Here is a 14,931-nt window from a genome sequence, read left to right on the forward strand (position 1 = left end):
CTTTCCTTAGTCACTCCCTCAACCCTTTGTCCTGTGTACTTTCCATTATGGCAAAAAACGGTTTAGGGTAGGGTTGGGAAATCTGTGGGCCACATATGGACTTCCTCCTGTTTAGTACCCTTAGGAATTTTTTAAAAATTTTTTTTGATGGTTGAGAAAAATAAAAAGTAAAAGAATATTTTATGACTGAGAAGCCACAGGAAATTGAGAAGCCATAGGAAATTCAAACTCAATGTTCATGGCTAAGTGTTTACTGGAACTCAGCCACACTCCTTCATTTCCCTACTGTTTATGGCTGCTTTCATGTTCAGTGGCAGAGCTGAGTTGTTGCAACAGACACCATATGGCCCAGAAAGACTAAAATATTTACAATCTAGTCCTTTACGGAAATGTTTGCCAAACCCTGGCTTAAAATACAGTTTAGAATTAAAAAGACAGGCTACAAGTTCTTTTTCTACCACTGTGTGTGGTCTTGTTCCATGATTTAAACTCCAATCTCTTTACTCATCTGGGTAGCATAGATAAAAATGCACCTACTTTGTAAGCTTTTGATGAGCTTTAAGTGCATCAGTACATACAAAAATATCTTAGAACAGTGTTTAGAACAACCAATTAATACATGTTAACCATTAGAACAAAACCAAGGGCAGGGAGCTTTGTCTATGATATTTAGCAGCATATTCCAAGCAATTAAACCAGTACCTAATCACATAGCAGGTACTCAGTAAACATCAATTGAAAGTACGAGCCCTCTATCTTCTGTTAGGACCAATTGTTAAGTCAGAGGCCAGTCAGAAGAGGCTCGATAAAGTTGATCAGGAAGAGAAGTAGGGTAAGCTGGGCTTTAAGGATCTGGCTTGACAGGAAAGAAAATGTAGAACCGTGAACTATGTATGAGATGGTGATGGAAATGAGCAGGATATATTCAGATGATGGTGGAATGATCAACAGGCCAGTCTTGGGATTGTTGAGAGGTAAGTCGTAGATTCACGTTTCCAACTATTCTATCTCAATTTAAATCAAGTGATGGAAAAAGGGCATGATTTGAGATGGGCTCCTTCCTCACTTTTACCCATCATCCCCACCCACACATGGAACTGATACTAATGATTATAACTTGGAATATTAAAATAAGGACCATTCCATGAAGCCAGTGAAGTAGGCGTCTACAGATATATATAACTAACCATTTAGGTGAAAGACTGACCTCTGAGAAAAGACCTTCATCAACCATTTTCAAAACCACCATGCATTGTTTAATGTGTGGAAACACGTTCAGGCTTGACTACCTTTTTCAGCCTGAGCATTGTAAGCATATAAGGATTTCAACAACCATAAGGAGTTTAATTTTAAAATATGAATAAGTTCTCATATAGATAAAATGATTGAAGTTCACAAATTTTCAAATTACCACTGACCAAAATATTTTGAATAGTTTATTGTTTAACCACATTTAGACTGGATTTAAAATTGTACTTTATAAATAGATGTATTTACTGATTGATTCATTATCAAATATCTATGCTGTGCCAGGCAATGGAGTTCAGAGATAAAGGTGAAGTTCAGCCTTGCCTTCAAGTGGCTCAAGGACCGGTAGGAGAGATAACTTAAGAGTTAACAGTATCCCATGTCACAGACTCTCAGAGGAGGAGCCATGGCCTCACTGAGGACACCTACTTCTGACTGGATGGGACAAAGGGATAGAGTGGAGGTCAAACATGGTTCCTCAAGGGGGTGATGCTGACCTGAATTTTTAAGGATGAGTGGAATGTTGTGATATAGAGTAGGGGGCATGTGGGGGAGTGTGTGCACACACTTAGTGTGTTTAGTTACATCACTCTGCTTAGGTTTGCACAATGTCTTTCTCAGTTTTAACACAAGAAGACTTAAAATCATTTAAGTCTTGCCATTCTTAGCCTATCATATCTGGCTTTCCAAGTAATTTGACCCCAAAAGAAAACAGTAACCAGAGAATCTAAAACAAGCAAAAACAAAATACCCACAAAACTTAATACATCCAATATATTATATTACATATAGTATCACTTAATTCAGCTTTATAGAATAGCTTATTATGCTGTATTTTACATAAAGATGACATTTAACAAATATATTATTCAACTTACAGCTGAGGGGCATGGTAGAAGCCCCAGCATGGAAGCGAGTCTCATCAAACTCTCCTTTATATCCTAGAAAAGAGAAATACATGTGAACTGATTCATGGTCAACTTACTGATTTTTTTAAACAATCAGAAGATATTTTGTTAAAAGAAAAAAAAAACACTTTGAATAAAACAAATGCAGCAAACCTACTCTTTACCACAACTGACGCATATGCTGAAAGCTCTCCTTTAACGTTCATCGCTGAGGCCCGGTACTGAGCCGTGTCTTCAAAATCACATCTGAAAGAACATATAGAAACAAATGGCCATCACAGTGACAGACCTGGGTAATTAGTGGCTCTTCTATTGGGGCACTCTATGCACACACAGCACACTGCCACTCAGTGGCCAACATGTGGCTCTTGGGGGCTCTCCATGAAGCTACTGTCTCTGGTCTGATTACCTGTGGGATTTCATACAGAGCAAGGGACCTACTGCAGTTCCATGCCAGCAGCTCAGTGGGAACAACACTATGGTAAACTTATCTAAAGCTGTTTTGGGAGGAGAAAATGTCCAGCCACGTGCCTTGTGGCAGGTAACTACCTGGAGACACACCAGAGGGTCTGGCTGCCCTGCTGCCCAGTCTTTTGTGGTGGGTTTCAGTCTGGAGGCCCAGGGAAGAGAAAGAAGCAGCCCCTCCTTAGAGATTCCCACAGTCTCCCTGAGCTGTAAACCTTTCACATATGGTTCTATGTTCTAGTTTCAAAACGCTCCAATTTTACTACCATTCAGATGCACTTGGAATTTCAGCCTACCGCCTAACCCAAGAAATGCCCATTGGAATGTCTTATAAAAATGGAATTAGGGAGAGAGGGATCTCACAGAGAGAGAGGAACCGGCTAAGATTTCAAAGTAGGCTGTTTTGTATCTCATCCCTCCAGTTCCCCATGTTCTCCGTTGTTCCTCAAGGTTTGGTTTCATTTGTATAAACTTACTTCTTCTTATAGAAATTTTACAGACAGCAACAGAACCCAGGAAGGCAAATACAGTAGTCTGACTCATAGTTTTTTAATTTTGAAAGCAGCCACATTGTTCATGGCTGCATCAGTAGAACCACCCTCTGGCAGAAGTGGTGTGACTTAGATCAGGGCCAGCGTTTGGTGAACAACACAGGCCCCTGGGTTCTGTTTGAAGCCAGGTGTCACTTGGGCCAACACCTCTGATCTGGGGAGAAGAATACAAATCTCTTGAGAATGGAATGATGGAAATTTCGCTTGGACATCTCAGTACCCCAAGGTTTTATCTGAACTGAAAAGGGTTGGAGCTTGTTTAATTTTATTTTAATCCATAAAATTTGGTGTGGGTTGCAAAACCATTTGGGGAGACTTGATAAACCTTTGAGGACTTGGAAATTTTGGTGTGGGATCCATGCTCAGATTTTGCTTTAGATTTTTGCTTTACCCTCAAACATCCCAATGTCTCATCGCTTTGCATACATAGATTGACAAGGCACATGGTTTTCCACAGCTCCTGGTGAGCTGAAGGAAAGACAGAACCTTATCTCCAAGTCCAACCTTTCAATGCCACCTACCCCAATCTCTATGGCCTTTTATTGATTAAAATCAAAAGAGTATGACGATGATGTTGATTTAGGACTCTGAAAGGATAACTGGATAGAAATGACTATTTATACAACATATTTTCTTGCTGATGTCTATGGAAATTTGTCCAGTAATGAAAATATGAATAAAAAGATATGAATTAATTTTTCTCCTCATCTTTGACTAAACTCAAATATAAAATCACACTGGGAGGCAGTGTGGGCATGGTAAGGATTAGTCATAAGGATCACTTGTGGGTGTGTAAGAAGCTTCCTATTGTCATCAGGCTGCCCTGGGAGGAGAAGCAGAGAGCGACTGTTAACTGGGTGGTGACAAACTTCCCCGAACGATTGTTGGATGACACACACAAACATTGGTGTTCTCTTACGTGTTGATCTCCAGAGTGTGCATTCCATATCGACTTTCAATAATATACTTTCCAGGGTTTGCATGGACATTTATTGGCACCTGATTTTTATACCTGTAAGATGATGGAAATGAAATGAATCTACTGGCGTGCAAATAACTTCATGATTAAACACACACATCCAATTCTTCTTCTTGCGGGGACACCTTCTATAAATAAGGCCCCGAGGATAGCAGTGGCATCTATTTAATAAATATAAATTATATGAGCTTAAAGAAAATGCACTTGCAATACAGTGAAATTTCTTGCTGAAGTACTTTCCCTTCTTCCATAAAATTTACTTGAAAAACATGAACTATTCAGAACAATATGGATGAATCTTATGAACCTCTTGTTAATGGAAAAACCCGATTACAAAAGAGCACACAGTGTAATAAGTGCAAAACCAAAAAGACCAGATAATGCAGCTGGAGGTCAGGATAGTTATTTCCTGGAGTGAAGGGTGGGGTGTAAAAAAAGCATCTTGGGTACTGATAATGTCTGGTTTCTTGATTTGGGTGCTGTTACACAGGTTTCTTGTTAGAGGTGTACACAGTCTAAAATTCACCAAAACTCTATATTTATATGTAACATACACTTTGTTGTGTATGTGTCAATAAAAAAAAAAAGCTAAAAATTGACCATTGTTGACATAACAATAGAGGTTTCATGTTTGGCTCACTGTGTGAGATGAAAGTAAAATGTTCTTCTTGCTAACATTCTTGCATGTCATTATTCAAAACAACGTCATTATTACTGAAAGATCATTATATTTAAGTGGTTTATTCTATGTCGTAAACAAACATGGTTCTTACTTTGGAAAAACTTATAAAGTAGAAAAGGAAACTCCTCTCAAAAGCTAAAAGCTTCTCTTTTTCTGACTGTTCCATGGGTGGTTAAGCCTCTCAGTCCCCAGAGGGTGGGTTGGGTCACACACATCTGTAAGTAGCAACTGGATTCTTTCCATGTCCTCATGTTCTCAGGAGCCAGTGGTTATGCTTATCTCCTTAAACCAGTTCTTCCCAAAAGAGGAGCTGGGTTTTCCTTTGAGACACCCCAATTCACGTGTACAAGTAATACTAATAACCACAAATGATAGAGGATTCACCAAGTGCTCTATGCCTAGGCAGAATCCGTAAGTTCAGTCCTTGCAACTACCATATGAGGTAATGCTTTCTTTGGTTGACAGAAGAAGAAACCAAGGCATCGAGAAATTAAGGAACTTGCCCCACATTGCACAGCTAGGAAGAGCAGAGCTGGGATTTAAACCCAGACAATCTGGCTCCTGACCCTATGGATTTCTGCATTTTCCAATTACTCTCTATGGAACTGCATACTTTTGGAAATGATTATAAGGATATTTAGGAGCAGGGAAAGTGGTGGAAAGAGACAGAAAGAATATCAGCGTCAGCCAGTTCTTTCCTCTCCCTAACTCCTCTCTCTCTCTCTTTCTCTTTTGTGTGTATGTGCGCACACACACACACACACACTCACACACACACACACACACTCACACACACCCTGTGCCCTCACTGTGGTTTTTGGATGGGTTTGTCCCCCAGGGAATGTGTCAGAAGCTTGGTCCTCAGTGTGGTGGTATTATGAGTGGAACCTCTTAAAAGTGATTGGGTGCAAAGTCATTTGGGTCATTACCCTTAGCATTGTTAAAATATTTCTGACGATCCTGGTTAGTTCCACGAGAGTGAATTGTTATAAAAGAGCAAGCCCAGTCCCTCCTTAGCCTTTGCCACTCTGTGATTTTCACTTCTTGCATTAACTCTCACCATGATGCCATTTGCTATGTTATGACAGAGCTAAGAAGGACACTCACCAGAACTGGCAACTTGTTGTTTGGATTCAGCCTCCAAAACTGTGAGCTAAATAAATCTCTTTCTTTTACAAAACATCCAGCCTTAGTTTTTGTTATAGCAATGGAAAACTAATAGGGTTTCTAAAGCAAAATCATTCATTTTTATTGTTGTTGTTTTTTTATTTTGAGACTGGGTCTCACTAAGTTTCCCAGTCTGGCTTTGAACTTGCCATCTTCCTGTTTTAGGCCCCAAAAGAGCTGCAGTAACAGGTGTGGGGCCCCTTGCCTCAATACATTATTCATTTTCTTTACCTTGCTCACTCTCCTTTCTAAGCAAAATTTCAACTCATCCTTCAAGATTCGGATCAAATGGCACTTCTTCAATAGACTCCTCCTTAAAAATCCCACACAATATGAATAATCAATCAGGATTACTTGGTTCAAATTGCTAACTATAAGATTTATCAAAATAATGATTGGATCTGTGTTTCCTCTATTAGGTTGCCAGTCCCCTGATGAGGACTGTCTCTGATCCATATTTATTTCTAGTCCCACTCTTGAAGCAGGATGAGTCATGGGGCAAATAGTAGGTACTCAGTGTTGGTTAATTAGATAGAAGACAATTACTGTGTGATGCAATAGATAAATTGTAGCTTCATCATTTTTTTTTCTGAAAGAATGGAATTCTGACAAGCATATCCTTCATGCTAGGGATAATTTTAAAGAAGTACATACAAAGAGAGGAAGCTGAGGCATTTGCTTCTCTCAGATGTGAGTTGAAGAGGGTTAGTCTAGCTACAGTTGCAGCTGCACAGCAGGTGTAGTTGCATAACCCTCTCCCCCACCCACAGAAGGCATTGCTACCACAAACTGTTTCCTGCCAGCCCAGAAGCCACTTCGGGCAGCTGTCTCCCCACAGGGCTCTAAACAAGGAGGACTATTTGATCAGAGATGTATTGTCAAAAGAAATCTCCTGGCCACCCCTAATCTTCAACAGTCCCCATTTTGATAAATGACAGGGTAGAACAGGTTGATTAGCATGTTCTTGGATTGGACTGGTTTAGGTCATTTCATATTCCACCAGGAAGCTCCCTCTTGCTCCATATTTTCATGTGCTGAAGGCTTTTCAGTAGCTCTTCTCAGCACAAGGAGACCAATATGACACTAAATACTGTGGCAAGTGCTGCTTGACCAAGGGACAGAGTGACACTCAAGTTGGCTTTGGGTCAACAATGCTGTTCATATCTCTATAAAGTTTGAGTTAAAATGGTATTTTGCAATTCCCAGGGTACTGCCCAACTTAGCACCTTGAAGACTTTCCCCCAGCTAAATATTTCCCCCACCTAAACACTCAACGACTCTTCTAATGTGACCACCTGGCAAAGAAAATTGGTTTTATGTATACACACAACGCTCTGACTGGGGAGCTTCCAGTCTTTCCTCTGGAACTCTGGATGTCAAAGGAGGAAACTGTGGGCTAAAGCAATAGAAAGGATGAAGTCAAAAAGCAACTTCATTCTATTCTCCAAGGAGTTTCATTGATGAGGCACTCAGGTTTGGGGTCCATTGAGATTGGCCATTTTCAGTCTTCAGTTAGAGAAGAAAGAAGGACCTGCAGCCTGCTCTGTATACACTTTGCCACTTGTTATTTCTGGAAAATGAAATTCCAAACTGGACAGTCATTGGCTAATTTTAGAGAGTGATCTATACCTTGGGATTATTTGTCAAAGGATTTCTTAAATCCTTGCAAATATGTAGATGTATGCCATTTCCATTATGATTTTCAAGTAGTTCATTAAACTATCAGTTAATGAGCTTTCAGGATACTGTAAGTATTTCTAGAATAACAAATCTGCCACCAGTGAATTTTGTCACCTTCTGTACAAATGTCAGCTCAGATGTCAGACTGACTTTGATAATGAGAAGTTACAGTGAAAGCTCTTCGGCTGAGCAAAACACAATCAAGCCTTCGTAATAGTTTTTATTTTTAATCAACAAACATTTCATACCAAAATGATATTGAACATTTTAAATCTCACCACAAATGGAACTGGTGCTTAAAATCCAACCTTAAATATTGAATAAATAGCTAATACCTACTTTAAAATTATCTGAAAGATCTATCCCATTAGGATAGATTTGGAGTTAAATAAGAAAACCCTAAAATAAACTCCCATACCCTTAGGTTGGGAACTGATAATAATTTGCAAATAATGTTCGTTAACTATTTTAAGTTTAGGTTGTTTTCCTATGATAATATGATAGGAACTGCTAAATTTAAATATATATAGTAAATAGCTCTAATCTTGCAAATAAATTCAATGCATATAATTTCATGAGAGAATATACAAATTCTCAAAATTTGCAAATATAGAAGTTTTACAAATCTCTAGAATCTTCCTACATTTAAAATATTTTATTCCTAGGTTTGAATTAAATGCTTAATGATCATTTTCATCAAGTGTCTATTTGACAGTGACTTTTGGACTAAGGAGTTACATACAAATATCTTGTTTAAGGGTCTAGTCAGGACCCAACATAGATTTGAAAACACAGGTGTGGAGTGAATAAATGAATATTACTCACTAATACCAATATAATGCTACAATGAGTTGCTCTATATCCCTGCAGGCTACAATCAAAATCTCCATTGATGCCAAGAGCAATGGTGCACACCTGTAAACCCAGCAGCTTGTGAGGCTGAGGCAGGAGGATCTCAAGTTCAAAGCCAGCCTCAGCAACTTAGCAAGGCCCTAAGCAACTTAGTGAAAAGCTTTCTTAAAATAAAAAATAAAAAAAGGCTGGGGATGTGGCTCAGTGATTAAGCACCCCTAGGTTCAATCAATCCCTGGTACCAAAAAAAACAAACAAACAAAAAAACCTCCATTGACAAATTTGTTTTAGTCCTCAAATCAGAAATCCAATTAAATCTGGCCCTTTAAAAAAAGGGCCAAATTGCCAGGCATGGTGATACACATCTGTAATCCCTGCAACTCAGGAGGCTGAGGCAGGAGGATCAAAAGTTTGAGAACAGACTTAAGCAACTTAGAAAGACCCTGTCTCCAATCTGATTCAATTGTATATGTCAAGATCATTGTACTGTTATGTGTAACTAATTAAAACAAAATAAATAAATAAATAAAAGAAAGAAAGACCCTGTCTCAAAACATAAAATAAAAGGGCTGAGATTGTTGCTCAGTGGCTAAGCCCATGGGGCTTCAATATCTGATACAAAAAAAAAAAAAAAGGCAAAATTAAGACAATTTTCTCCTTTTATTTTTTTTTTTTTTGGCGGGGGAGTTACCAGGGATTGAATTCAGGGGCATTCAACCACTGAGCCACATCCCCCTATTTTGTATTTTATTTAGAGATAGGATCTCACTGAGTTGCTTAGCACCACACTTCTGCTGAGGCTGGCTTTGAACTCGTGATCCTCCTACCTCAGCCTCCTGAGCTGCTGGGATTACAGGTGTGTGCCTGTAATTTTCTCTTTTTAAAAAGACCTTCTTTCTTCTCTCCTATCTAATGTAATTTAAAAAATCTGACTAGGTAATATACTGATCTGCTCCAAGACCCAGAAGATATAAAAGATACAGAGCAAACAGCCTGTTTCCTGATACCATCCCTTTTGTCCCCTTCTACTTGACTCCTCCCTGAGAGTCCATTGCTCCTCTCAGGTTCTTACATATTTCATTATGCAAATTTCAGTATGCAAATAAAACAAATACAAACATAAATTTTTTTTCTCTCCTAACAGATTATAATGCAAGTTATTACCTAAAAATTTGGTCTATCAGGTGTTAAAACTTTGGTTTTACCACTACATAAATAATTTCCTTCTATGTTGACACAGCTCCCCTCTAGGTGGCTGGTTTCACCATGGTGTGGCTCAGCATCCTCTGCCACCAACTTTCCTACTGAATCCAACTCATAAACAGGCTGCCCTCTGCTCTGAGTTGGGAAGAGGACGGTGCTGGCGTCCTCCCTGCACCTGGCCTTGATGAGTGACATGTGCTCCTGCCATTTAGTGCCCTCTGGGTAACCTCTGGTTCCACTTAAATAGAAGTCGTAATCTGGGATTGGCTGAAGAATAGCTGCTACATGTTCATGGTAGTTGTTAGACCTCAGGGATTCCCATGACCTAACTGTGCCCAGTGGAAACTTGGAGTCAAACCCTCTTTGGAAAGGGTTCTGAGAGAATCAGGCCCCTGCACACGAGCCTTTGAAAGACATGACTCAGGATTTAACTGTTAGGACTGGGTGTACCTTAAAGCATCATCCCAAACATATTCTTTTCATTTACCTCCTGCTATTCAGAAAGGGCATCCCCAGTATTTCCTGCATACTATACTCAAGGTTTGGCCCAGGAAGCTGCAATTAGGTACTAAAAAGGCATAAATGGCAGCAAAGTAATCACCAGTAACCTTGTTTCTTGTTTGGATTGTGGCTTCCCTGCTCTTTGAGGAGAACCTTACTGAAGAGGGCATACTCTGCCAGCATTACGAAACAGCTTAGAGCTCCAGATAGGCTTTTGAAAAAGGCAACACATCCCACAAAGAATCTGCTCCCACAGGTAGATTGACCTGGAAATGAATGAGGCTTAAATTTAAGGGTATCTCCCCAACATGGGGCCCTGCAAGGCCTTAGGCCTAATTTATACTACCAACCTTATAGTCTTTTTTGTAAAGAGCATCTCCCAAATTGTGTAAGTTTCCTGTCCCACAAACCTGGATCTGACCCTGTTCATTGCCGTAGCCTACTGTCGATTATCTTTGAGTTCATTATCCAAATTTCATTCACCCAGGGACAAATCTTGTTTTCGAAGTAGTTTAGCTATTTTCTTAGTTGTCCTCTGTGCTGTTTTGGGGGGTTTTTTTGTTTTGTTTTGTTTTAATATTTATTTTTTTTCATTCAGTTTGCAAGATGAGACTTCCTGTGAAATATTCTGTCCCTCCTGGGAGAACTTACAGTAAGAAACTGAGTCCCAGTGATGGCTGCTTTGCTTCAGGCTAGAAGGAGTTGCTACTCTGAAATTCCATGAAATTAAAACTAAAGCATCTGGGGCTGGGGTTGTGGCTCAGTGGTAGAGTGCTCACCTAGCATGCGTGAGGCACTGGGTTATTGTGTCCATCTACCTTATATATGACTAAAGCATCAAGGGGGTTTTGAGTCTAGAGGAAGCTCTTCCAGCTCTCCACTCCTCTGAGACAAAGCAAAATCAATAAAGACACATGTGAAGGATTTGGGGGACAATTTGTAGTACTTCTTAGCTCTTAGTATAACTGAAAATGGACAGTGCTGTTTTTAACTTTAACTAGGACTCTAAGGGTCATCAGTATGGTCATCTCATATTTTTTTCTGGGGAGTTTGTTTTGTTTGTTTTTCAGTTATTTTGTTGCCAGGCCAGCAAAGCACAGTGGAGGGAGTTTAATCTCTAAAGTTGAGTTCTGCCTCTGAAATCACATCCTTCGGGCTTAATAAGACCATCAGTGATAGGTGGTTGGATTTCTTGTTCCATATGCCTTGCACAGGATAAATGACTGCTTAAGAAATTAATATTTATTTCCCGGAGATGACTTTGCACCCTTTTGAAAAATATCTTTTAATTCTTAAAAGGCAAGAAAAGAAAGATAGGAAAATATGTAATGTCTATATCTACTGAATTAAGGATGCTGTTTATTCATTTATTATTAATATATTTTAATTTACAAAATAAGAGGAATTTTTATTGACCAAATAATATTTCTGGGAGTTGAAAACTTATTAGTCATGGATTTCTTCATTTTTATTTTTTGCATTTTTAAAAATTTGTTCTAATTAGCTATACATGACAATAGAATGCACTATATTACATTGCATATAAAAACAGTATAATTACTCATTCTTCTGGTTGTACATGATGTAGATATTCATGAATTTTTATAATAAAGCTTGGATTTTCTTTTTTTGATGGGAAGTAATCAAGTTTTGTTTGTTTGTTGTGGTGCCAGGGACTAGGGGACTAGACAAGTCTCACACAGCCAGTGCTCTATCACTGAGCCATACCCCCAGCCCAGTAAGCTGTTTTAGGAGGACATGTTCCTTTAAAGAGCCAAATGAAGCAATTCCACTGTCACAAAGAGGGGTGGGACAAAGGCAGTCTTATTTCTAACTTACTTTTATATTCTAAAACACGTAAATTTAAAAAAAAATAAAACATAAATTTAAAAATTACATTGTTTGCCTTAATAATTCATAGCCAGTATTGGTTTTTAATTTTTGGCTTTCAAAGTCAAAAATCCCTTGAAAGAGTTTGCATACACAGAAAAATTGTAAGTAAATCCAGAACTTTCAAAGACAAATTGATATTGCAGGTGAATCTTTTTTTAAAAAATTATTCATTTTTAGTTTTAGGTGGACACATATCTTTATTTTGTTTTTATGTGGTGTTGAGAATCGAACCCAGTGCCCCACACATGCATGCTAGGTGAGCGCACTACCACTTGAGCCACATCCCCAGCCCTTTTTTTTTTTTTTTGCTCAATGACTCTCACATTTCTACTCTTTGTGACAGATATTTTTCCTTTTCCATACTCAAGACATAGGACAGGAAAATGATAAGCTGAAGGATCACAAAGGCATTGACAATTGCATTAGAATGTACAATGGAAGGAGAAAAGGTGTGCTTATTCTTTATGGAAAAATAATGTCTTAGGGCCCCATATGGGGCACTATCTCCCATTCAATTCCTTCCTTTGTTTGATGTCAGAAAGCACTCTGAGGCCTCAGCTCCCATAAGAGGGAGTGATAGAGGCTTTCTGGATTTTAGGTTGTTTTTTGAAGGTAACATTGCTTCTGAATGTTACCTTCTTTTTGAAGGTAACATTGCTTCATACTATATTGTAAAGTGTGCCAAGGGAAGCAGATTTTTATGGTCCATAGAGGTTATAGACATATTTGGTAAGCAAATATGTATAAAATAAAGACCCGTATCACAATAGAATTGTAAAGTATTATAATCTATTGTATGTATACAAGATTGTTTTCTTATTTCCATACATGATAATTCATCTCAATATCCTCTTTTCATTTTTTTTTGAAAACTTTTGCAAACTTATAGATGCTCCCATTGACCCTTGTATATTGATAGTGCAGTATGCTTTCACTAGAGGTAAACTTAACTTTGTGTAATTGATTCTATTAGTTTTCATAAAGATGACATACCATGTGACACGAGGTTCTGGCCAGCCGGCTACAGAGCAGTGTAATTTTACATTCTCTTTCTCCCAAACCGTGTGGGAACGAGGCTTAATAATAAACTCAGGAGCATGGAGAAGATGGTCTTCATTCAACTTATCATGATATGCCTGGGTTTCTTCTAACTGAAAATAAACAAACAAACAAGCATGATTATCAAAATACTACAAAAAATAAAGTAACTTCTGTTACTAAAAGAGCAGTAGAAGCCAGTATTTTTATTTTTCCAGTTGGAACCTTATTTTTCCATTCCCTTTCTCCCTTAAAAAAAAAATGCAGTTACTTAACATTTTAAACTTGAGCAATGTATTTTACTTCCAGAAGATGGATTTCTTAAGTCTTTAAAACCTTGATTTTTTAAAAAATCTGAAATTCTGTGAAATGTTAAACTATTTAGTTTGCCTTTCTGTGGCCTACACATATTAATGTCTTTTTTCTTGTTTCCTTACTTTTTTCGATAAGATCACATATTTCTTCATTGAAAACAGATCAGTCTTTATCTACACACAAACACAACTTCTTACATTGTAATCAGCATCAAACTGTGTTTTCTTACTGTTTTTCTCAGTGACAGGCGCTCTGCCTTTTCTCGAATTGCAACTTTCCTTGACTTCTTTTCAAAAGTTTCCTCTTGTTGAAGGGTGGACGTGGCCTGTTTGGACACTGTGGACTGTTTAGACGCCGTGGACTGTTTGGATGCTGTGATTCCTTCCTCACTAGCGAGAAGATTCCTCTGGGCTATATAAGCAGCAGCTTCTTTAATTCTTTCTTCTTCCGTATCCGTAATTCCACTGACATGTACTTGGCTAAAACACAATAATAGTAAAATGTGGATATTGGGATGGCAGTAATAAGATTGCCTCCTTTTACTAAGTTCAAGGATCCAGAACTCAGAATGGTGACCAAGAAAAACCTGACATAGAACAACCTGGTAAATCAGGAGCTGACTCTTCCCATATAGTAGTGGTCTTCCCCTTAACAAATGATCATAGTAACAACAACAGCAATAATACTTATTAAAGTTCTAGTGCTCTTCACATAGATTATCTCATTTTATTTTATTCACATGAAAATCCATGAGGTAAATAATAGCACTTCTACTTTCGATATATGGTAACTGGGTTCTGAGAAGTTAGATAACTTGCCCAAGCCTGTTTTACTAGTTAGTGTATCCAAATACAATAATACATGAAGTTATGATTTCATTTCCAGAAGACTTTATTCCAGTTTATGTGCCCATGCTCCTGGTATATGACTACTTGATTTGGATTCCATAACTCAGCTGAGACAATGTCCTGCTCAAAGATATTCAATGTTTAAATATGTTCTAGATTACATGAGAGCCAATGCCTGCTAAATTTCTTTCTCAGATAGTAAATGTCATGTATATACATGACATTATATGTGTGTGAGTTTAATACGACAATCATTTGTGCTTGTACATAGCCCTGATGAGAAGAAATGATCAAATTTGCAATGAAAGTTGTGGTATTTATAAAAAGGACTTGCTGGTGATGACAGATGAGTGGTAACATCCAAAAGTACTATGCTTAGTGTCCTTGTTTATGAGAGAATCGTGTGGTGATTTATTAATGTTGCCAAAACTATTCTGGTTATTTTTAGTCTCCTCCAATGCCTTTGTTGAAAACACCATTAGATATTTCAGTGAGAAAGTGTATTAATTATACTGAAGATTCCCTTGAAATTAAATCTACTTTGGTGTCGTAAGTCAGAATTGTACATTTGATTTTTCTTATAAGAATTACTTCAGAATTT

At 38.1% G+C, this 14,931-nt stretch overlaps 1 protein-coding gene across 2 annotated transcripts in view; it reads right to left on the bottom strand.

Moving 5' to 3' along the window:
- Myom1 (myomesin 1) overlaps nucleotides 1-14,931 on the bottom strand; it is a 136,154-nt gene that overhangs the window by 89,693 nt on the left and 31,530 nt on the right. For both annotated transcript variants that reach the window (XM_046467439.2, XM_046467440.2), the window contains exons 4-8: nucleotides 13,712-13,961; nucleotides 13,123-13,280; nucleotides 4,092-4,184; nucleotides 2,314-2,402; nucleotides 2,127-2,189 (exon numbers count right to left, since the gene is read on the bottom strand). In XM_046467439.2, coding sequence (XP_046323395.1) covers nucleotides 2,127-2,189; nucleotides 2,314-2,402; nucleotides 4,092-4,184; nucleotides 13,123-13,280; nucleotides 13,712-13,961 — 653 coding nt within the window. The remainder of the gene's footprint in view (nucleotides 1-2,126; nucleotides 2,190-2,313; nucleotides 2,403-4,091; nucleotides 4,185-13,122; nucleotides 13,281-13,711; nucleotides 13,962-14,931) is intronic.

This window comes from Marmota monax, unplaced genomic scaffold (genome assembly GCF_021218885.2).
Source record: "Marmota monax isolate L192 unplaced genomic scaffold, Marmota_monax_Labrador192_F-V1.1 WCK01_AAM20220418_F8-fsc00103, whole genome shotgun sequence".
In the NCBI taxonomy this organism is placed as follows: domain Eukaryota; kingdom Metazoa; phylum Chordata; class Mammalia; order Rodentia; family Sciuridae; genus Marmota; species Marmota monax.